The 25,368-nt window shown below is 34.1% G+C and overlaps 1 protein-coding gene across 2 annotated transcripts in view; it reads right to left on the bottom strand.

Moving 5' to 3' along the window:
- Positions 1-25,368, bottom strand: part of LOC138707952 (membrane-associated tyrosine- and threonine-specific cdc2-inhibitory kinase-like) — a 196,892-nt gene that overhangs the window by 43,146 nt on the left and 128,378 nt on the right. For both annotated transcript variants that reach the window (XM_069838022.1, XM_069838024.1), the window contains one exon: positions 9,374-9,519. In XM_069838022.1, the coding sequence (XP_069694123.1) occupies positions 9,374-9,519 (146 nt within the window). The remainder of the gene's footprint in view (positions 1-9,373; positions 9,520-25,368) is intronic.

Below are 25,368 nucleotides of genomic sequence, written 5' to 3'. Positions count from 1 at the left end.
CATATTTTGCATAGAAGAATTTTGGAAAAATGTCGAATCCAAATGTATTAACGTAATTTTGCAAATTACTGCGTAAAGGCATACTGAATTTAGGCATGTTACTAGTAGCTACTTAATGCAACAATTGACGAATTACAACTGAATGAAAGATAGTATAAAAGAAGAAGTTAATTTCAACCTTTGCTGTTATATTTCTAACTGCTGCACTTATTATTGGTTTCAAAGAAAGTATGAACTTATCAGAAGGCTAGCACATGCAGTAATTTAAACTTTTACTTCTATATTTCTACAATGTGAAACTCTTTGCCATTTTCAAAAGTAATATTAACTGACTGAACAGCTTCGATATTGTCACTGTTACAGTTACAGAAATAAATTACATGTACAGAACAAATAAATAAATAAATACATAAATAAATAAATAAATAAATAAATAAAGGTAATAAAAGGCATTTATATTAGCCCTCAACAACAGACATGCGGTCTGTGATACCACTATTGTATTAATACTGTTGTGGACACAAGAAAAAAGCAATGGATGTGAAATAACTTGGGTGGTGTTCTTTTACATTTCTTCACTTACTGTTGCACTTTTTCAGTGTTATATAATAATAGTTTTGTTTAAATAGTGTTATAAATAAAGTGAAACCAATGTTCTAGGATACAAGTGCTAATGTGTTGTGTAAGAAGTGTTTAGACAGCGAATTTAATAATAGGCTAATTTTTTAGTGAAATAGTCAACAAGGGTTAGGTCTTCTATATTAAATAAGTTTAAATGTATATGTTATTTATAAGAAGGCAGTATTTAGTTAGTTATGAGTAAAGGGGAAATGAAGTTGAATGTAGGAATAGTATTGAGGTGTAGCTAAGAATAAGAGACGGAAAGTAGGATAAGAAGTGAATAAATTAGAAGGATGGTTAAGTGAAAATGAAGGGACATGAAAGACATAGTTAGAACAAGCTTCAAAGGTCACAATACATCTGTGTTTAAAGTTGTAAATGGTGTAAGTAAGGGACTGCTGGCCTGAATACAGAAATGTGAAGAATCAGCAGGACTGAATATGTTAAGATATATATATCATCATCATCATCATCATCATCATCATCGTCGTCGTCGTCATCTCTTCACTTAATTTAAAAAGCAGAGATTCAATATATTGCAATATTTTATTTATAAAATCATAAATCCTTAATGTCGTGAAAACTACTGCTTGGAAATACATGAGTACACATATAGAAGCATCTATCAAAATTCAATATGTGTTAATGTTCAGTTTTAAATGAAATTAGCGGAATAATAAACATTTAATGATTAAATTAAATAAAAACTGAAATAATATATGTTTAAAGCAAAAAATAAAAATATTCTAAACACTACCTATTTTATATACAGTACACTTTCAATAGGCAATTATGGTTGATCACTTTCAAGGACAATATATTGTTCACCTGCAGAGTCAACCTCACTATCCTCATCCTTCATCCACTCAAGACAGTCTCATCAAAGTTTCCATCACTAACACTAATCTTTTATTAAATGGTCTTGTTTAGAATCCATTGTGAGAATGGAGAAAAACAGTCCAGTTACAAAGACATGCAGTCTACAAGATCATTAGCTACACTGCTAGAAGTATGCTATAAATAATATCGTCAGTAATACACGAAATAATTGAATACCGTAATTTCCCATAACTATGGTCCAGGCACCCAACTATGGTCCAAAACGCATTATGTACCGGTACTGCTTAGTCCCCCAAGAATTCGGTGTTTGTCATTTAAGGCGCCACTGAGATGGAATTATGTTCCCCATAGATGCTTCTATCTACCATTACACGTGGTAGTGATATGGATGCTTAACAAGGTCAGTGTGCATCTTTCTATTGAATGTGTGAAGACGCGAAATCATTCAGTTTGTGTTTGTCTGTTTTATTAAGCTCTCCTACGTAGAGCTGGTAAATTATAGATATATGATTGTTTGTACAATTAAACCTGGCTATATAGAGTTTACTTTCACGTAATAATTAGACTGGCAGAGGTTAAGGACTCTGCGTAAAAAATGTTTAACCTCAAGGCTAGAAGTCAGTCCTCAACTATGTACCACAATTTTTTGTGGACCATAGTTGTATTTCATTTTGAAATATTTGTTTTAATAAAATGTGAACAATTTGAGTATTTACTTCTGCAAATATGGTATCTCAGTATATTCTAAAACACCATTTAACATTATAGTCCAGTAAATAAAGAAGCATGATGTTCCAACATCAATGGTACTAGCACAAATAATGGTCCGGTAAAACGAAAACTTCAGGGTAGAAGGATCACAACCGTCCCTGTAAATGACTATGAGAGGGATGAAATTGAATTGGATATAGATTATGATGTTTCCGGTGTACTCTCCATATTTACAGACAGTGAGTCAGATGTGGAAAAGAAGACGAAATCTCTTAAAATAATGCTAAAGGCACATAGTTATATGGTAGTTACTTATGAGGAGGAATTGTGGCCAGGGAAAGTTTTGGAAGTGAAGAACACTGGAGCTATTGTTTCCTGTATAGTAAGAAGTGGCAATTACTGAGGTGGCGAGAAATGGAAGACATTTTATTCTCTAGAAAGGAAAACATAATAAAACAAATTGAAGACCCCAAATGCGTCTCGAAAAAGAGAGATCTATTTTCAATTTCAGAATTACAAGAGAAGTGGAGATTCAAAGGATAGAAATAAGCCTACTGAATATAGTTCTCAGTATGATAAACATTATCAGTGAATTTATTTGCATAATATTTTGCTAAGAATGTGTTAGTTTATTTTGTTACCGTACTTTTGTTCTTTAATATACACTCACCGGCAAAAAAACCGGACCAACTACATTTTATTTAAAATTTTTGAAAATTGTAGGATTTTTTAAATAATTGTAGGTGTGCTGAGGTTCATTTAGTTATTCATTTATTTTGTGATACGTAACAATGTTATACTGAATACGTAATAGCCAACAATGATCTGAAAAGGAGATTCGTTCTTCTTGCAATATTGTGTCTAAACTTCTCGGACGTATTTCAAGCTATGTTGAAGAAGTCTACAGACTGGTAAGCTCTCTTGAGGCAGGATTGGAGTACTTCATTGTATACAAAATGTGACATTTAATGGGACTAAGTCCTACCGATTCAGCAAAATGGTTGCATTGATAGAAGATGGGAATAGTCAGCGTTATGTGGCTGCAGTTCTTGGGACCAGAAGAGCCTTCCAGAAAATAAGACAAGTTAACGTGAGTGAGAGAAATATAAGCAGACATCTGGATGAATGTGGGCTGAATTCCGGAAGACCAGCTAAAGGCCCAGAATTGCTCCAGCAACATCGTGTTGAACGATTACGTTTTGCTCACATCATGCTAATTGGAATCTGGGGCAGTGGCGACGAGTGCGCTTCACAGATGAATCGAGATTTAATTTACAGATGGACGTGAAAGAGTGTGGAGAAGAGAAGGAGAACGTTTTTCTTCATGTACCTTCAGTTCACGTGTCAGTTTCCAAGGTGGATCAGTAATGGTATGGGATGGCATTTTGTATGAAGCTCACACAGAACTTGTTTTCATTAATGGAGGTGCTTTGACTACTCCAAGATACATCGAAGAAGGTCTAATTTAAAATGTGGTACCATATGCCCCACTTATTGGTGAAAAGTTCCTGTTAATGAATGACAATGCTCGCCCTCATGCTACAAGAATTGTGGATGAGTTCCTTCACGACGTTGGATTGAATAGGATGGCATGGCCAGCAAGAAGTCCTGATATAAACCCTATTGAACATGTGTGGATTTTTCACGACGTTGGATTGAATAGGATGGTATGGCCAGCAAGAAGTCCTGGTATAAACCCTAATGAACATGTGTGGATTTTTCACGACGTTGGATTGAATAGGATGGTATGGCCAGCAAGAAGTCCTGATATAAACCCTATTGAACATGTGTGGGGCATGCTAGGGAAGCGAGTTAGAAGTCGACTAACTCTTCACAGCAACTTACAGCAGCTCCGAAATGTTCGAAGTAAAGAATGGAATAGTATCGACCAGACTGACATCCAGAATCTAATTGAAAGCTTGAATCGGTGAATGGTAACAATCATACAGTCACGGGGAGGCAATATCCGCTATTAGTAACATCTGGGTGGCCACAAAATCAGTTGAACATTTGGAAGAAAATTGAAAGAATTTGTAAGTTTTTACACCTTTTAATTATATCCATTGTTTGGCGTTGAAAATAATAGCACAAGTGATAATAAAAAAGTTTTTTTTTTCTGGGAAGCAATGTTTTCTTTATTTCATAATGGGTTTTCTGATTCTCACCTCATAAAAAAATAGAGAAACTTTAGGTGGCCCGTTATTTTTGCCGGTGAGTGTAGTTGTTCATTATTGCAGGAAAATGACTTTCAGATTTCACTTGTTTATTGTGTGTTTATGCAATGTGTACTAATAAAAAGAATCCATGTACTTTTCATTTATTTTTATTATTTCTGTGCTAGATTACGTTTCGACCCTTAAAATGAGAAACTCAATGTATTGATTTACAAATAATTACAGCTCCAGCTATAGTCCATTCATGCTTTCAAGCATGAATATATGAGTGGACCATAGTTGGGCAACTCAGAATACAACTATGTACCAATGCATATTATTTTTTTAACACTTGTAATTAAATAATTTCAAACACATATGTCAATATTTATTTAATATACACTTACAAGAGTCCGAAGCCAAAATTTCACTTAATCTGGATGAATAATATTGAATATACAAAGAAAATTGTGACAAATGTGGACCATAGTTAGGGGAAACTACGGTACCACTAAGTGAACTGCGCCACCGGCTTCCCACCAGAAAGTACACAAACATTCACATTTGTAAAGTGATGGAAACTGGTTCACTTCCACATTAAGAATTTTGGAACGGTGTCAGAGACTGCACCTCTGTGTTTGAGGGTTAAAAAAGGCAGAGAAAGGCAAATTAAAATATTTCAAATACAAAGATATAAATCATACAGATTCACTTTTAAATTTACCAGAGATTTAACACATTTAAAAAGAGATTCTGCCATAGTTCTGCTCATTGAATGATGCAATTCCTGTACCTCAGACAGACAGACAGACCAGACAGATTAGATTAGATTAGGATAGACAGACAGACAGACAGACAGACAGACAGACAGACAGACAGACAGACAGATAGATAGATAGATAGATAGATAGATAGATTTATTCGTTCCATAATATTCTTACATTTGCTTTATAGCATAGAATAAAGAACATGTCCAATTCTTATGTTTAAATATAAATGCAATACATATAAAATGCAAATATGAAATATGTACAGAATTAATACCTTAATAAAAATAATATTTTATACAATGTAATATGTTTACCATTTAATAGTATTAAAATATTTACACAGTGCTGTGAAATTCCAGAAATGCATATAGAGTGTTAGCTGGGAGGCCGGAGGGAAAAAGACCTTTAGGGAGGCCAAGACGTAGATGGGAAGATAATATTAAAATGGATTTGAGGGAGGTGGGATATCATGATAGAGACTGGATTAATCTTGCTCAGGATAGGGACCATTGGCGGGCTTACATAAGGGCGGCAATGAACCTCCGGGTTCCTTAAAAGCCAGTAAGTAAGTGCTGTGAAATGTCAAGAATTCGTCTACAGAATAGAAAGTGTGAGATATTAAGTAATTTTTCAGTTTTACCTTAAATAATGCAGGGTTTTGGCTATGATTCTTAATGTCTTCAAGAAGACTATTGAACATTTTTATCGCCATGTAATGTACTCCCCTTTGATAGCATGATAAATTTGATGATGGCATATGAAAATCATTCTTTCTGCGGGTATTTATACTATGTATGGCTTAGTTAGTTGGAAAATTTTCTTTATTACATAAGAGGAAATTTATGATAGAGTATATGTATTGATTTGTTAAGGTTAGAATCTCTAATTTTTTTTTAAATAATCTACATGATTCTCTAGCCTTTGCTCCAACTATTATTCTAATGGCTCATTTTTGTAATAAGAATATATTTTTACTATCTGCAGAATTTCCCCAAAATATTATTCCGTAGGACATAATGGAATGAAAATAGGCAAAATATATTGTCTTTAAGATACTGCTGTTTAGAAATTGTTGTAACGACCTAATTGCAAAGCATGCTGAGCTAAGTTTGGGGGTTATTTCTTTGATATGATTTTTCCAGTTTATTGTATTATTAATATGCAAACCAAGAAATTTGGTTGTTGATGTTTCTAGTAGAGGTATATTGTTGATAGTTGTGTCCAATGTTTCAGAGATTAAATTTGAAGTGGTTTTAAATTGAATTATGTTACTTTTATTAATGTTTAATGCTAGTTTATTGGTTGTAAACCAGTCATAAATTTTAAGAAGAATTATTTCTGTTTTATATTTGAATGTGGCAAAGTTCTTGTCTGTAATTATGATAAGTGTGTCATCTGCAAATAGTATAGGATAATCTATTCCTTTTATTATGGGGCCAAGGTCATTTATAAAAATTAGAAAAAGAAGAGGCCCTAATATAGATCCTTGCGGGACCCGTGTATGAACATTTCCTCATGTTGAAATAGATTTAAAGGAGTTATTAAATGCGTTGATTTCAACTTTTTGTTTTCTGTTTAGGAGATATGACTCAAACCACTGGTATGCTATGCCTTTAATACCATAGTATTCTAATTTTTGTAGTAGAATTTTATGGTTAATACAATCAAAAGCTTTGGAGAGATCACAGAATAGTCCTCCTACTTGTAATTGTTTATTAATAGCTTCCAGAATTTTATCAGTTAAATTAAACGCCGCTTGCTCAGTTGATTTATTCTTTCTGAATCCGAATTGTTCCGGAATGAGAATGCTGTATCTATCAAGATGATGATATACTCTCTCATATATAACTTTTTCGAAGACCTTTGAGAAGACTGGTAGAAGGGATATGGGCTTGTAGTTTTCGGGCGAGGTTCTGTCCCCTTTCTTGAATAAAGGAATAACAACTGAATATTTCAGTCGCTCTGGAAATACACTATTAAACATTGAAAAGTTTCATAAATAGGACAGGGGCTTGGCTATTATTTGTGAACTGGCTTTTAATATTTTACTAGTAATTTCATCATATCCCGAGTAATTTTTGGACTTTAATTGCTTTAGAATTGTAATTATTTCTCGTGGATTTGTTGGAAAAATTTGAATATTTTGGAAAGTTACAGGAATAGATATTTTCAAACAATTGATGGCATTATTATTATTATTCTGTGGGATGTTTAGGTTATCAGTTATTGAGAGAAAATATTTGTTGAATATGTTCGCAACTTCTGTTGTATCTGATGTTTCTCTATTATTTGTTAGAAGAGTGTAACCTTGTTCTTTACTTCTAAACTTTCCGCTTTCTTTTTTTATTATGTTCCAAATTGTTTTGATTTTATTATTCGAGTTTAGAATAATTCCGTTATAGTAAAGTTCTTTGGCTTTGGCTTTTAAGATTACTTTGTGTAATATTTTAGAGTACTTTTTAAAGTGAGCTATTAATTTGGGGTCATTACTATTTCTACTTTGAATATAGAGAGACTTCTCAGTTTTACATGAGATTTTTATGCCTTGTGTAATCCAATTGTTTTTAGATGTTTGAGCATTTTTGTACTTCACAGGAAAACTGGATTCAAAGATATTTACGAATGTATTATGAAACACATTGAATTTACTATTCATATCACCATTATCATATACTGATTCCCATGTTTCATTTTTTAGTTTAACTTCGAAGTCCTTTAAAGAACACAAATGAGGCAAGCATCCTGCATAAATTTTTCTCCAGCACAGCTTCTCCATCAGAGTTTGGATGGCATTATGACCTCGCCAAACTTGGTAGCAATTTCTCGAACTATTACAAGGCAATTATCCTTCATAAGGACATCAAGTATCTTCTCACTGTCTTCTGTCGAAAATATTGGTGTTTGGTCAGAGTGGGGTTGATGAGCAATATTCTATTTTCTGTCTTTAAAATGCTGAATTCATCTTCTAACACTAAGTATACAGTACTCTTCTTCTGTTCAAGAAAAGAGTGGTGCCTTTGATGTTTACCGATCTCCTCCACATCGTAAGTTGATTAGTGACAAGAGATAGTTGTAGTTCCACATACTATTTCAATATATAATATTGAAAATTATTTGAAAATTTGGTAGTGTACATTCAACTTGCGAGACAATAGTAAACAAATGATAAGTACATTTACGTCCAGGAAAACAGTAGGAATGAATTAATTTAATAATTTCTTGTACTTATTATTTCAGATTTTTATTAAACTTTTGATCTTGTCAACCATTTGGATTCCCTTGTTTGTGAACCTGCAGTTTAGTACAGTATATTCAATATGGTGACAGAAGAGAATGGTATTTTAAATTCTCCCCTCCACACCGTAGATGAATGGTTGTCCTACAGAAGCAAGTTTCATAGTTTACTGCCTGATTCTGCTGTCAACTAATCATGATGCACTGAAAGTAGCATGTGCTGAAGTGAGAGAAAGGAGAGCATGGAATGACATTTTAATGTCTTCTTGACCAGACAAAGAATATAGACTCAAACACGACAATTCACAAGCTTTCTTTAAATGTATTTTAATTTCCGAAGGTGAATTTCTTCACCCTCCCCGAGAAATTCTGACAGCAAGTTTTCAAAACGAGACACAGTAGATGAGTAGTTAGCCATCTTTCCATCTCTTACTGTGGGCTAGTGAGGCTAGCTCCTTTCCTGTTACTTTCAATGGAACACCAACAGATGTTATAGATATTGTCAGATGTCCTATTCAGCACAATATTTGTCGCATAATTTCCGCATACACAAAGATCATCATGAATTTCAGTGCAACCCTCGTAGTGTAACAGCTGGATTCAACTCATGCTCCATACATCCTTTTGTCTCGCAAAGTTTGTTCTTACCTCAGAGGAAACAGTCAAGTGAGTATGATGAGCACAATTAGGCCTATATGTTATAGCTTAGAATAATAATTAATCTTGTGTCCTATTATATGATAATAGCAGTAGACTCCTGTCTCTCCATCATATTCAATGTAAACTTAATAATTTTTAGCATTTTACATGAACCTTATGTTCAGTATCACGTATACACAGTTAATTCATCAACAATTATATACAGGTTTGTTGTTTATATTTACTATTTTTATAATTACAGTATCAATACTATTTAGAGGTTCTTGGTAAACTACAAGGAAGATCATTTGGCATTACAGACACATTCTACTTTATTAATCCCCTGAACTGTGGGGTCAACTATAGATGTATAATTTATGATCATTTAAGAACATGTCACCTTACCATCTGATTCACATAATGTAATTGGCGACGCTTATACATCAACTTCATCAGATGTGGATGAGTCAAAATATCTTCAATTGCTGGACGTTCTGGGTAATTTGGGGTCATCATTGTTTTGATGAGGTCGAGCAGACCAGGACATATATCTGCAATTGTTAATTAAATTTTAATTAAATTAGATCCAGATTATTGCAAGATAGTTAAGATCTCTCCACTATCTCTTTACAACCCTATTAAGAAAAAAAGAGCGCACATGCACACACACCTCACAGAATCCACTGTTTACTTTTTCACTTACACAAATATACTTACATAAGAGTGCCAATAACATACAGAACAGCACAGAATGCACATTGCACAATGTCCAACATGTCATACATAAATGCGGGATATTGCAATATTCAGTAAGTTTTCAGCAGATATTACTTCGTCAAATAAACAATCTCACAATGAGATTAATGTTTCATCATCGCCAATAAAGAAATAATTTACAACTTGTTAGTTTCAATGGTTACAAGGTGAAGTCATTTGTATGCCTACATAGAGAAGATCTGTAGTCTCACACAGCAAAGAAGTAGGAAGAATAAAGAGAAATTACCCGAAAATAGCCAATCTTTCAGTTTTGCTATCCATGGATAGCCATAGTAGTATGGTTTAAAAGTTTTGGGATTGAATTCGCAATTGTTAACTAGGTTGGATAGAAATAAATTGAAGGTTGGGCGGAAAAAAACTTATTCTACCCAAACAATATCACAAATAAATTTTCCCTACAACATTTCAAATGCACTTTTGTAAACGATTATGTGAGGATGTGTTAATGTGATATGGCGAATATGAAATAAAAATGGATGCAAAATGAAAGCCACATGTTCACATTCAATTTTTGTCTGCTACATAGATATTAGATCATTCACAAAATGATTTCGTGATAACATCAGTTTTCACTTCATATGAGACATTCTAATGAGAACGAAGAATACATCAAATATGATAATCATTCCATTATCTTTAACTAAAAGACAGATGATAACACAAACAGAGTTCGTGAATTCCTGACATCAGACTAGAGATTTGCTTTGGAGAAATGGTCAGTGAACAATATCTGTGTTTTTTCATGTCATACAAAATGTGTTAACTGAAATATTGTTGTGCCTGTGATATCCATTATGTGGAGATATTTCTTTAAATCAGTTATGTGACTTAAAAAAAGTATATAGCTCTTACGAATTAACTGTGAAAATCTACTATGTGCGTTCAGAGCAGTTCTCATAATACTGCAGGAAAATTCAATCCTGCCAAGTGCTGTCTCTTAAGATTGTGCCTGGGTCATTCCACGAAAATGCGACATTTTCACGAAAACTAAATATCTCACGAATCTCTGCTTGTAATATGTCATTTTTTTCGTTATGATCCGAATTTTTTTGAATCTGATAACACTCATTGTGTAACAACACGTATGTGGGAGAAAAAGCGCCAAGAAGTCTGTGGTTTAAGAGCGAGAAATTATCTACTAGAAATCACATATTTGAATGCACATTTAAGGCAAATAAATCATTACTTCTGTATGTTACATGCAATTAATAATGAAGTTCGGACCTTTGTTAATAATTACAATGCATAGAAACCGTAATACAATGATTATTTCGTGCTTGATTGCAATTATTACAAGGAAAGGTTGAGAGTTCGTGTGTCACGCTCAAATGGACATTTGTTTATATTTCTTCAAAACCATTTAATTTTTTCATGTTTCATAAATGTAAAAGTGAGAAACATCACATAACAATCAACTTCTTATATGGACAACATTTCGATTTATGTACGTATTCTACAAGAAAAACACGTGACACACGTAACACAATGACTGTGACACACGAACAAAAATGTTATGTTCGTGTGTCACTAAAGTTTATCCTAAAATCCAGTTACAAATTTTGTTGTTATTGGAAGTCTTTACGTCTAAACATAATTAGTAGTGGAATTTCAAATACTTATTGTTTATTTAGATAATTGTGTGTGCGTGCACACGCACCTGTGCGTTTTTTTTTCAATGTACATAAACTGTAAGTTAAACACTCTTGAAAATATGTGTTCCATAACTGTTGTAAGGGGGAAAGGAACTGGCCACGCTATCCCATTATCTCCTGGCCTAGTTGCCTCATAAGTGGTGCTTTCTTGGTATCACTTGTGAGGTTCACGCCTGTTGTTGGACAGACTAAACAACAACTGTTGTAAAAATATAGTGTGTAGGCCTAAAATTAGCATAACACAATTTATGCCTAAAGTTCGTATAAAATATTTATTATTTTTTTTAATTCCTTGAATTAAAAACTTAAAAAACTGGTTTATGTTAATTTATTTGATATTAAAAACAAGCTTATGCAGTACATTTATATCGTAAACAGGTAGCCACCATACTAGGCCTATGTATAAATAAATTGGTGTAGTTATTTGCACATTAGATAAATGGTACTAAATTTCTGATATAAATTTAAAATCGTTTTATTTAATAACATTAATTACTTTACCCTAGGTATCATTTAGCAATTCTAAAAGTTAGGCCATTTTAAATCTATATTAGTTTTTCTATTGATATAAATATTAATACATTTTGAACATTTTTTGATAGTATTTTCAAGAATTTAAGTTGGGCTGATTACTTGGTTGGGTTTTTTCCGAGGTTTTCTCCAACCATAAGGCGAATGTCAGGTAATCTATGGCGAATTCTCGGCCTCATCTCGCCAAATACCATTTTGCTATCACCAATCCCATTGGCACTAAATAACGTAGTGATTGATACAGTGTTGTTAAATGACCAAGTAAAAAAAAGCCGTCAAATACAAGCTACATATGAAGTTACAAAATCTTGTGGTGGCGAAGAATTTAAAATGTCTCTGATGTCCAAGGAAGGGAAGTACTACAAATGGTTGACATATTGGTATATTCGTCACATGACATTACACAGGAAATATCACCACATATGGTTGTAAACAACCATGGATATTTCAATTTAAAAGTGTATTTTAGTGTAATCTAGTGTTGTTTTGTATAATAAGAACTGTAGGCATAGTGTATAAGTCTTCCACAAGAAGTGATGTATTTATAGTGCATTTAAAACAATTAGTAACCAATAGGACAGAAATGTTCGTGTATCACAACACATTTGCAAGATCTTGTTTCTTAATGGCACTGTTAATTTTTTTTAAAGTTCGTGATTTAGCAGTTACATGTACTACAAACGTGTCTTAATTGTTTGGAAAACAACTGAATGCATTTATGAACATTTTCCATTTTGGTAATAAATCTAGTGGCAAGAAAATGTTCGTGTGTCACATCATACACTATTTAATATTTTTTGCATTATTAATTATTCCTTTTCATTAAGAATTTTTGTTTATATTTAGGAATACTTATGTTAAAAGACAGTAATGTCTTTTTCATGAATTACTAAGTATTTAATTAAATAGATCATAGTTAGGTACTTAAAAAATGTTAAGTGTGTCACTATGGAATGACCCGCCTTTATAATCGGCCATGTGAACTCATGTACACATAGCTGGTTTGACCTATTCCTTTTGCACTTTTCGAAGCACACAGTGGTTTGCGCTTCACAAAGGAGAATGAAGGTTAAACATTAAGCAGCCCTGGCATTCAAGCTTCTGCAGTCTAATCAGCATGCCTATCAGGCTGGCAAATCCATTGAGATGGCACTTCATTAGCTTGTGGTGTGGGTGAGAAGGTGCTGGATCAGGAAGAGCTGGCTATGGCTGTCTTCCTGAACACTGATGGGGACCAACAACTTTACGTCTCATGGCTCCATCTATAAAGGACTTACAAGATATGGAATCAACCGAACAGTGATCCAATGGAGTATAGCTTCTTTACAGTGCTCCTGGGCAACAGTATCACTTAATCAGTGTTCACTGATCTTTACTGTGTCCAGGGGATGTCCTAAAGGGGAAGTTTTATCTCCACTTCTATTGTGCCTGGTAGTTGATGACCTGCTTGTCAGGCTGAATGAAAGTGGAGTACATGCTCGCAGATAATATTATATGCATTATGGTTATGGGCAAATTTCCTGACACAGTGTCAGAACTTGTTCAGAGAATTGGTGTCCATAATGAGTACAAGGTGACTAAGGCTGGTATTCATAGTCGACACTTTATATCACCACTTTGCAAAGTGACACTTTTGACGAAAGTGGCTCTTTCATATTAGTGGTATTCATAGACGGTTGAAGAAGTGCACTTTACAAAGTATCACTTTATGCCAGCAAAGTGTAGAGTTACAATTTGGTTAGCAACAGAAGTCCCACAATGCCTTTCAAAACAAGTGAACAAACAATAACAAATTAATATGTAACCCACAGATTATAAAGCTTGTGATTTGAGTTGGGAGCCTAATTGATCGCGCGAGAAAAAAAAAAAATATATATATATATATATATATATATATATATATATATATATATATATATCTGTAGTTGTTTTATTTCAGTTTTTAGTTTTTGTTGCCGATAGTTTATATTATTTCAGTCAGTTCAGATATGTAATATTTTATTAAATAGGTAGTGATACTGCTGGTGAAATTAGGTTAGGTTTTGTACAGTACATAGCTGATCCATTGATTTATAGTTAGATTAGGTTTTGTACATATCTTTTTCATTGATTTATATCGTTAAGTTAGATTTTGTATGTATCCATTCCACTGATTTATACAGTTAGGTTAGATTCTGTACATATTTTCTATTGGTTTATATAGTTAGGTTAAGTTGGACTGAGTAAGGTAAGTTTTGTGTGTGTATAATATCGTTAGGTTAGGGTTTATACTTATCTGCTTCATTGTTATATCGTTTTATTCTCTTTATTTTCATTTTTGTCTTTTTCGTGAATAGAAGTCAAAAGAATGAAAAACACATTACTACTGCTATTATTATTATTATTATTATTATTATTATTATTATTATTATTTTCTCTCTCTCTCCCTCTTTCTTGTTTCCATTATTGCCTGCTCTTCAGGAATATTTTGAATGCCAAACTTTTCTACAATGCAAAACAAAATAGGCCTAATGGCATGAGATCTCTTTTCATGGTGAGGTTATGACTGCACATGAACTAGAGACGGTATCTCAGCAGAAGCAGCAATATCAGATGTATTGCTTACCGGCATGAAATATATATTATCAAAACATTAGTGATTATATGAACATCAAGATAAATCTTATCCCAAAATACAGGTACCAGTAGTCAACGAAAATCAAAATCATTTTAAACCCAATATAATTATGGAATCTGCTTAGAAAGCAGGCACGTGAGGTCTCTCAATATTAATTTAAGATAGTTACGCCTACATTAGATTGAAATTAATTTAATATTATTTAAGTTAAAAAAAAATCGTTTCAGTAACAAAAAAATAGGTTATATAGGCATATCTACTTACATATCACTTCATCAAATTGAGGTTATAAATATACGAATGTTACTATAGAAATGCCTGAACTATAATATTACAGAATTTAATGTATGGTACATATCTGTAGCATAGAATTTTAATGCAGTCAATAACTGTATTATTGGAGGCACTGGCAAACCTTTATTATTCGTTTTTATCAACCGGTCCTTGAAAAGATGAGCAATCTCAATAACAGTTTCTTTATCAAACCGGAACAGTTTTTTTTAAATTCTATATCATTATAAAATTCCATGGGATTGTCTTTAGGCCTATCCCTAATGTAGCGCTTTCGTACAATGTCCACTAATTGTGCCATCTCTTCCACACGTTCTAATAAATAATTCGACAACTTCCAAGACGTCCGCCATTTTTCTACAAAGTGACACTTTCGGCTCAAAGTGTGGTCAGAAGTACACTTTCATCCAAAGTGTTCCTTTGCACCAAAGTGTCGACTGTGCAATGGAAAAGTGATACTTTGCGTCTTCCAAAGGACACTTTAATCGAAATTGTCGACTATGAATACCAGCCTAAAGCCTGCAATTCTTTATGGGCCTGTTGAAGAGCCTTTAGTAAGAGTTCAGACTAACTAGGTTCAAAGTGGTCTATTGCCTCTATATCTCTATCATTAGGCCTTACATCACCTTTATGTCTTTAATATGGTGTGTTGACACAGGCATAAAAAAATAAGCTAAATAAAATCCAAAGCGTGAATGGGAATTACAGGGGCTATGTGCACTACTCCACTTACTGCCCTTGAAGTGCTGTTGGGTCTATCTTCTCTGGACTTGATAGTTGAGGGAGAGAGGTCATAGTGGTTGCACATCGCCTCTGGAGTTGGGCTGCTGGTCCTTTAAACATCCCTTAAAAGGGCATTCAGTAGCCCTCAAGGCTTCAGAAGTTGCAACCAATTCTCGCGATGGGATATGATTCTATTGGGTCTAATATATAATTTTGAGCTGTTATATATGGTTGTTTCTCCACCCAAAAAAGAGTGGACTCATAGCCCATGGGCTCCTAACCATGTCAAAAAACTGGTGTGATATATGGACAGCTCCAAGACTATAAAGGGACTGAGACTGGCATTCATGGACCCAAGACAAGGCTCTCTCATTCCCAGGGTTGCTTCACTACGGTATTCCAGACTGAAAGTATTTGCTATTTTGGCCTGTGCATATCATTTTACTAGGAATGCCTTGGCTCAAAGGTCGGATTTGCATCTGCTCTGATAGCCAGGCAGCTTTAAAGGAATTAAGTATAGTAAAAAAAAATGTTCAAAATGGTTTAGCAATGCCAGAGAACACTGGATCTTCTCTGTTCCTGATGCCCTGTAATACTGTGTTGGGTACCAGGACACGTAGCGATAAGAGGTGATGAAATTGTCGATAGGTTGGCAAGGGAGGGCTCGGCAATTATCTCTATGTGGCCAGAACCTGACCTTGGAATCACTCCATGGACTCACGCAATGAGTGATTCACCAGCACGGCACACTATGGAGAAATCTCACTAACGCTAGGCAAGCCCAAACAAAGATAGAAAGTGCCAACAGAAGGATCAGTAGGATACACTTATCCTTTAACCATGCGCAGCTTAGAGGTGTAGTACGGCAGTTAATAGAACACAACACACTAAGGAAACACTTGCATGTGATGGGACTGACTACAGACCTCATGTGCAGGAAGTGTGTGGAAGAGAAGTGGAATTTTCTCTCCATATATTATGTGATTGTGATCTTTTGTCCACAATCACATATGTCCTCTTGGGCCAGGATAGGTTGGGACCAGAGAATATAAGGAAAGCAGACCCGAGAGTAATCCCAGTCTTTAAGGAGGCTTCAGGACTTGGGTAAACTTTCCAGTTATCTGAGGCACAATGAGCCCAATAAGTGGTCTACATGCACAGGACTGAATGGGCCTGACCCATTTCAAATCATTCATTCATTTATTAAATCACTGCTTCTACTACTAGGCCTACAACTGATGTCATAGAAGAAATATCAATGTAGGTGTGGCAAAGACAAGTACTAGAAGAGATAACAGGGATCTAAAGTCACATGGAAAGCAGTATCAAGGACAGGTCAGCATTTATAAATGGGCATATTTGGTACATGCCCAGAGATGTACATGGTGGGGGAACACAAAGGCAGAGCAGGAGTCAAAAGAAAATTTAAGTTTTAAATGGAAAGAGAACTGTTGTTAAAATAAACCCAACACTTTACTGATTCAGCAAGATTATATGGGTAGAGAGCAGGCAGACTTTTCAAACTCAGTGTGATTATAAAGATGTCAAAACCAACGTATGCTATCTTAGAATTTGTTTTTTGGTGTACTACCAAATGGAGAAACGTTCAAAAGGGATTTGCAGTTGTTTTTTCAAGTCAACAGGCTGTGTATTTTCTATGCCATCTATATTGTTTCAGCCTCAGTAAAAAATAAACACATTTTTCAAAATGATTTAATGATTGGAAACATTTCTTCAACCTTGTAAAACACCATGAACAATTGGGTGACTATTGTCAAAATGTCTACAGTTTTCTTTAAACATCAGTAACAAGAACAAAGGCAGGGTATATTGTTTTTTTTTTCGGACATTTGTGACAAATTTATAAATATGTATAATGAGAAAATTGGTTTTCCAGCAAATAATGAATGAAATCAATGATGATCGTTATTTCTCACTAATCATCAACTCTAATCCTGATCTATCACACACAGACCAGCTACAGTTTGTACTACGATATGCTTTGCTCATCAATACATGTGTCAATGAACGTATTTTAAACCCAGATGTTTGAAACTTGAAAAAGGCAACTCTGAGTTCACTTCATGAACTTAAAGTAGACTTTAAACAGTGTCACCAGCAAAGTTACGATAATGCCTCAAATATGTCAGATGCATATAGGTCTACTGCTCTTCAATCAAGATTAAAAAGCAAAAATCAATTTCTTGAATATGTGTCATGCATCGCACACTCATAGAACCTGTCGGCTGTTGTGTGGCAGAAATATCTTGCATGGAAGCAACAATTTCTTTTTCGTTTGTCCAACGGTTGTGCAACTTAACAAAGAAAAAGAACAAAACAAAAGCAAAACAACTACGCTGATATCATTGTGACATAAGATGGTCTGCTAGAGTGGATGCCCTTGAAGCTCTAGTTAATGAATACAATGAAATTGTACATGCTCTTGAAATTCTGATAGAAGGTACGGGTACATCCCAAACACCTGGCACTCGAATGACAGCTCATGAGAATCGTAAAATAATTCACCTACTTGCAGACTACTCTCTTTCCTATGTTTTGGCATGATATCCCACAAAGAATGAGTAAAACCAACGAAACTTTACAGAAACAAGACCTGGACTTACTTTCCACCACTAAAGTGTTACAAACTCTTCGGTAATTTTTAGAATTAAAAAGAAACTCCTTTGATGATAATGAAAAATCAGAATTAAAACTGTGTGGACCACCAGTTGCAAACTATGAACGGAGCAGTAAACAAACAGTGCTTGCGGTTGCTGACAAAAATATGAGTGAACCAGAAATGGACCCAAGAGGTAAATTTCGAACAGAGGTCTTTCTAATAATGACAAGCTGATTGCGCAACTTAACAAAAGAAGAGACTCCTATGAGTCACTAATAGCAGATCTGAAATATTTATGAATCTTCACGAGAAGGAAACACATTAAGTTATGATTCAAGCAAAAAAGACTAGTTCAGACCTACCTATAAGAGATTGATGAACTTTGCTTCATGGATGAGTGTCAACATTAGTCTCTACATGAAATTGGAAAACAAAGCAACTAAGAGACATCTATCCATGTATCAAAAGAAATGGCTTCGAAAGTTCATTTCCAAATTTAGAAGTTACAATGGGGATTCGAACTACACAGTGCATTAAAAATAATTAAAAATGAAGAAATGTCGACAATGATCTTAGAAAGCTGAACAGCTTGATGTTGTTATCCATACAAAGTGACATTTCCTTAAAAATGAACTTGAAGGATTTGGTGGACAAGTATGCTCGTTCCAAGCTCAGAAAGAAACCTGTTATGTAAGAAAATAATGATTTCAAAAATTGAAATGTGCAAAAACGACAAAATTCTATGGTGTTAGTTAACACTACTGTAGTTTCATCCAAGTATTTAAATATCAAATACTAGTATAGGCCATTCCTATCTTGTGAAACCAAATGCAAGCATGTGTGTAGCTTATAATAAGAACCTTATGGTGGGGGTAAGACAGCTTGCTAGTTACAAGTGGCAGCATAGTAAGGGAGGGTAGCTTCTCAGTCCACTTCATTCTTCCCCTCATGCACAGGTAGGTTTCACGAGACAATGAATGATCTATATAAATATTGTTTCCTTGTGTCTGAAAAATATAAACAAACACAAATAAAATGTAAATAACTTATAAAAAGTTTTTTTTTTTTAGAATGAGGTGGTAAGAGATCAATGATAGTATTAAAAATTCAATTCTTATGCACGTCATTAAAAACATTTGATTTTTTACTGGTTGCCACTCAACAACACGGTGAGTCCATAAGCGGTGAATAATGTAAAGGCTCTTTGATGGAGAGTTAGGGAAGAAATTCCTCCCGAACCAAAACTGGCATATAATTAATTAGGAAGCACCTATGCTTACAATGTGCCTGAGACACCACCAACATGAAACACGGGTCTGAAAAATGAGTGAAAATAGTGGGTAATAAATACATTGAAATCGAAAATCTGAGAGAAAAATCCTTCCTAAATATGCCAGGAGAAAAAAGGCAAATCAATACGTACTCGAAATTTCAAATGCAACGAAGTCAATGATACTGCAAGAAGAAAAATTCATGAAAAGTTGTGGTCTCTAAATGCATGGGATGAAAAAAAAAAAACTCTCGTAAATGGGCTTGTGGCATTTAGACTAATATTGAAGAGAAGAACAAGCAGCAGAGACGAAGTTATTAAGCACCAGTTTTATGATTGTTAGTTATACAGGGAATGTGGCACGGAAGTTAGAGTATGTAGAACTTACTTTCTGTCCACTATTGGTCTAAAAAAACCGATGCTTTTACTACATGGATTAAAATATAATAATAATAATAATAATAATAATAATAATAATAATAATAATAATAATAATAATATAGTAGTAGTAGTAGTAATAATAATAATAATAATAATAATAATAATAATAATAATAATAATAATAAATTTATTCTGGTGGTGTTAAGGCCATCAGACCTTCTCTTTCACACCACCAAGTTTTGTATACATTTAAAATTTTACGACAGCAGTGAAGAAACTAATAACATTGAATTTCACAAAACAAGAACGTTTACAATTACAGTAACACAAAACAAAAAAGATAATTCAAAACATTAAAAATTTTAAATTTGTATATTATTATACAAAGCTTAAGATCTATATTAATATTACTTACTTACTTACAAATGGCTGTTATGGAACCCGGAGGTTCATTGCTGCCCTCATATAAGCCCGCTATCGGTCCCTATCCTGAGCAAGATTAATCCAGTCTCTATCATCATATCCCATCTCCCTCAAATTCATTTTTATATTATCCTCCCTCTATGTCTCGGCCTCCCCAAAGATCTTTTTACATCCGGCCTTCCAACTAATACTCTATATGCACTTCTGGATTTGTCCATACGTGCTACATGCCCTGTCCATCTCTAACGTCTGGATTTAATATTAAGTCAGATGAAGAATACAATGAGTGCAGTTCTACGTTGTGTTCCTTTCTCCTGAAACTTCATCCCTCTTAGCCCCAAGTATTTTTCTAAGCACCTTATTCTCGAACACCCTTAGCCTCTGTTCCTCTCTCAAAGTGAGAATCCAAGTTTCACAATCATACAGAACTGGTAATATAACTGTTTTATAAATTCTAACTTTCAGGTTTTTTGAGAGCAGACTGGATGACAAAAGTTTCTCAACCGAATAATAACAGGCATTTCCCATATTTATTCTAAATTTAATTTTTTCCCGAGTGTCATCTATATTTGTTAGTGTTGTTCCACTATATTAGTATTAATTTAAAAAACTAAACGAGAAAGGGCAACTAATAATGCAAACAAGAATTTTGTCTAATTTCATTAGACAAAAAGTACATTTCTAGCTTAACTTTGAATTTCGATAGTGCCTGACAATCCCTGATGTCACTAGGTAGAGAGAATTTCAAAGACGAGGTAATGATATTGTATACGAGGATGTCTAGATTGACGTTAAACATCGACAATACTGAAGAAAGTAGAGATATAGTTCATAAAGGTGTTGAGAAAAGATACAGAAGACATTAAGAAGGAAATGAATTCTGATTCTCTATGGAAATGGCTAGAACTAATCCGATGGTGCCCAGGCATTACTGGAAAGCATGGAGTATGAGTGTCTATGATGAATCAAGTTTTAAATCAAACATATGCATGAAATGTATAAAGAATGGTGCAGAGAAACTGGAAATGATTTTGTAGAAAGAGAAAGAAAAAGTCTGTGAAATATTAGAAAACGATTTTTAAGCCAGGAAGAGACCAGTATAATATGATGCTGTGTTTCTTACAAAAAAGGTAACCAATCACAAGATGAATATGATTTTCATATAAGCAAGAAGTACCTAAGCAGCCTACAGAGCAAAAGAGAAAACACTATTTCTTCTGCCTGAGAAAGCAAATTAGTTATGATGGGACACACAAAGTACCTTGGTTTGCCTAAGGGGGTACAGGTCATATTGGAGGATTCAATACATGAAGTAGAGAGACATCTAGTGACGTCTGCATTCAATAATAATAATCCTCATTCCTTCAATAATTCCTCAATAGGTGGCAAACAAATCGGATTCTGCTGCAAACAATGAGCAGTCATATTTTCATCTGAAATTCAAATTTCAACATGGTTCGAGTTCACTTGGGCTATATTAGTCACGTCTTTTGTTAACGTGTATTATAAAGTGTTCTTTTGTTCTATTCAGATAAGGAGCGGATATTTATTTACTCATTTTATAAATGGAAATGTAATGGCTGAGATTGTAAATATAAATGAAACATAATGAAAATGATTGTGTTGTAGTTTTCACATATTATGATTGAACTTATTGTGAGGTGACATGATTGATACGTTTCAAGCAAACAATGCAGAAAAATTAAATACATAATATGTATTATTTATTATTCATTAAGGATGTAAGAAAAATCACGGTAGTGTTGTCTATCATTCCATCATATCACAGAAAACCAGAGTCAAAACTTCAGGCGATAAACATGAGTCACCTTTTACAATATTTGATTTCAAAATACTCTTTCCTGCAATTTTTAGATACAAACTTTGCAAAATATCTGTGAACTTATTTCTGAAACCTTTCCCTGCAGTTCTTGCTAGCAGCAATGGCACCAAATCCAGTATCTATATAGTGACTTATTTTACGATTACATGGTTTGTAACATCAAAGGCAAGTAATTTGCTAGAATTTGTGTTTAAAGTGCTGTTAAACTTAAAAATGGTTTAAAATCTTGAACACCTGCAACAGCCAAACGTAACTCTTGCTCAGTGATTGGATGATTCACTAATATACATTAAACAATGGGGAGAAATGTTGCAACTTGTTTTGTCTTTCATTTTGAAGTAGACCTACTACATTAATACTTTTCGTTGACCTATATTATGACTAGACTTCGGATTTTAGGTAAAAACCTATTTTAATCCTTAAAAGATAAGTTCATAAAAACTTGCAAGTACCAGTGGCGTAGCATGAAATTTTGAGCAGGGGAAGCTAACTCAAGTTGTCTTTCATGCAATATGAGAAAACGTATTACAAAAATATAGTCTTAAAATAAATAGTAGTCAAGTCAGCAGTCAAAGATTGGTTGGAACCTCGTAACACCAATAAAGCATGACCTTAAATGGTACATAATAAAATATGATTTCACGGTTTACACATATCTCTAACAAATAGACACGTATAGGTATAACATTCACTCACTCCCTGTCATACTTAGATAAATCACAATATTAACGGTCAATAGAATGATACAGTATTAGTATTATTACGTAAGTAAGTGTCTGTATTTTGAGTGTGTCCTTCATTGACAGCAAGGGAGTCGGTCATTTGTTTTTTAGATCACACTTTTGTTCGTAAGTCAGTCTTGATAATAGAATTGTCCTAAAAAATTCAAGTAAATTGGTGTCAGGAACTGTTATTTCACTCATTATTTATTATATCAGCCACAATGCACACTAACACTTCAACTGAACACAACTGACGAAAAGGGATAACTCGGAAACTACTTATTTTCAATGTCAAAGCTAGCTTCCTGCAGGCCTTGCGACCAGGGTAGTTTAGTTAGAAAGGGATGAAAAATCTGCCGGGTGGGTTACACAGAAGAATGAGTGTAAGAAACCAGTCTGCTTAGAAGCTGGTGTGTGCAAGCTTCTTGTTTACTGCTGCATCACAAATCATTCTGACCTGCCGCATCACAATATTTAATGCCTAAATACAAATTCTATTAAAATTAATAAATAATTATATCCATAGACTGCAGGTTTATTATGCAATTATTATTAAGTGGGGAAGCTGAGCTTTTTAGCTTACATTGATGCTACGCCACTGGCAAGTACAAGTTTCATATAAAACTATCCCTAAAATTGGTATTTTAATAGCACCTAAAAATGCCTATTTTGACGACAAAGCCTATTTTGACCTATTAAGTATGTTTATGTATGTATGTATTTATTCACACTGCAGTGGGTATATACCCGGTGGCAGTGGTAACTAATTACACTCAATAATGACAATAATAAACTTATTAATTAAAAATACAATTAATAATAATACTAATAATTAATACTAACAATAATAAATAATAATAATAATAATAATAATAACAACAATAACAACAACAACAGGGAATATACTAAATTAAATGAAACGATCACTTAAAATAACATTTGAAATAAATCTAATTTGTATCTTAAAACTAAGATCGAACTAAAACCCACGAGTATGATATGTTCATATCTGCGCAAGTACCTTTCAAATTACACTCATTTCCCTGTCAACTCACTCACTGCAATGGAATTACGACACATTTCACTGATTCTATCCTGATTTCACTAACACTTCAAAAACATTTCACTGTTCAAATACTATGCACTGCCACTATAAACTATAAAGCTTCACTGACAGGAACACGTTTCACTTACACAGCACACTTCACTGACACGACATACTTCTTCACTGATACAACACACTTCACTGACACAATAATTCTTCACTGATATAACACTTAAACAACAACATATCATTTACACCCTTTAAATACTGTGTATAATTACCGTCTATTAGTAAGGTCCTTAAGCCTATTTTTTAATACATTTTTGGTTGTTGGTAAAGCCTTTAGTAAGTCTGCAGGTAAAGCATTCCAGTCCCTGATGGTACGATTGAGAAAAGAAAACTTTCCAGTGTCCATCCTCTGCCTTCTTTCCCTCAATTTATATGAGTGGTCGTTCCTTGAAGAGTAATTTGGCGGCTGCAACCTATTTTTTATTTCTCTCCAGGCAGGCTCACCTCTGTATGTTCTGAACAGTGTGCATAATCGAATTCGCGTTCTCCTGTCTGTGAGTGTGTCTCATTTTAATGGTGAATTTTTCTGACAACACTTAAGAGCCCGTTTTTTAATCTTTTCCAGTGTCTTAATATGTTCTAATTTGTAAGGATCCCAACATGCAGCACCATATTCCATTACTGGACGTACTAGTGATTTATATGCAATCTCTTTGAATTTATCAGAACTTTTTCTTAGTACCCTCATCACAAAGTGTAACGCTCTCCATGCTTTTCCCGCTGTGTCTGTAACGTGTTCCCCCCCAGCCGAGATCGCTGCTAAATGTTATTCTGAGGTATTTACATTTGTTAACTTCAAGAATGGTTTCACCCCCTAGCATATACGATGCAACTATTTCATTTCTTTTCCTTGTAAAGCTGATGGCTTTGCTCTTTAGAGAATTTATCTTCATTTTGTTGGCTATTGCACAATCGTTTATTCTATTGAGGTCATTCTGGAGAAGAGTAGTATCTTCATGGCTTTTTATTTCCCTGTATACCATACAATCATCCGCGAATAAGCGAACCCTAGACAAGATATTAACTGGCAGATCATTTACAAAAGCCAAGAATAGAAGAGGCCCCAAGACACTCCCCTGCAGGACCCCGGAAGTAATTTCAATTGGGTTCGATAATTCCTCCCCTACCCGTACTCTCTGAGTGCGACAAGTTAAAAATTCCTTGATCCACTGGAGCACTCTGAAGTCAATCCCCGTTGATTGTAGTTTAACCAACAATATATCGTGTGGAACTACATCGAATGCGCGTGAAAAGTCAATAATCACTGCATCTACTTGGCTATTGGAATCTATTATGTCTTCTAAATTCTGACATAGTGTTACTAATTGACTCTCACACGAATAGCTCCCCCGAAATCCATGCTGACAGTTATGTAACCAATTTGATTCATCCCAATGCTGCCTTAGATAAGCTGAAATTAAGTGTTCCATCTGTTT

Source organism: Periplaneta americana, chromosome 10, assembly GCF_040183065.1.
Source record: "Periplaneta americana isolate PAMFEO1 chromosome 10, P.americana_PAMFEO1_priV1, whole genome shotgun sequence".
Lineage (NCBI taxonomy): Eukaryota > Metazoa > Arthropoda > Insecta > Blattodea > Blattidae > Periplaneta > Periplaneta americana.
Note: the sequence above shows the minus strand (reverse complement) of the source record. Positions and strands in the feature narration are given on the sequence as shown.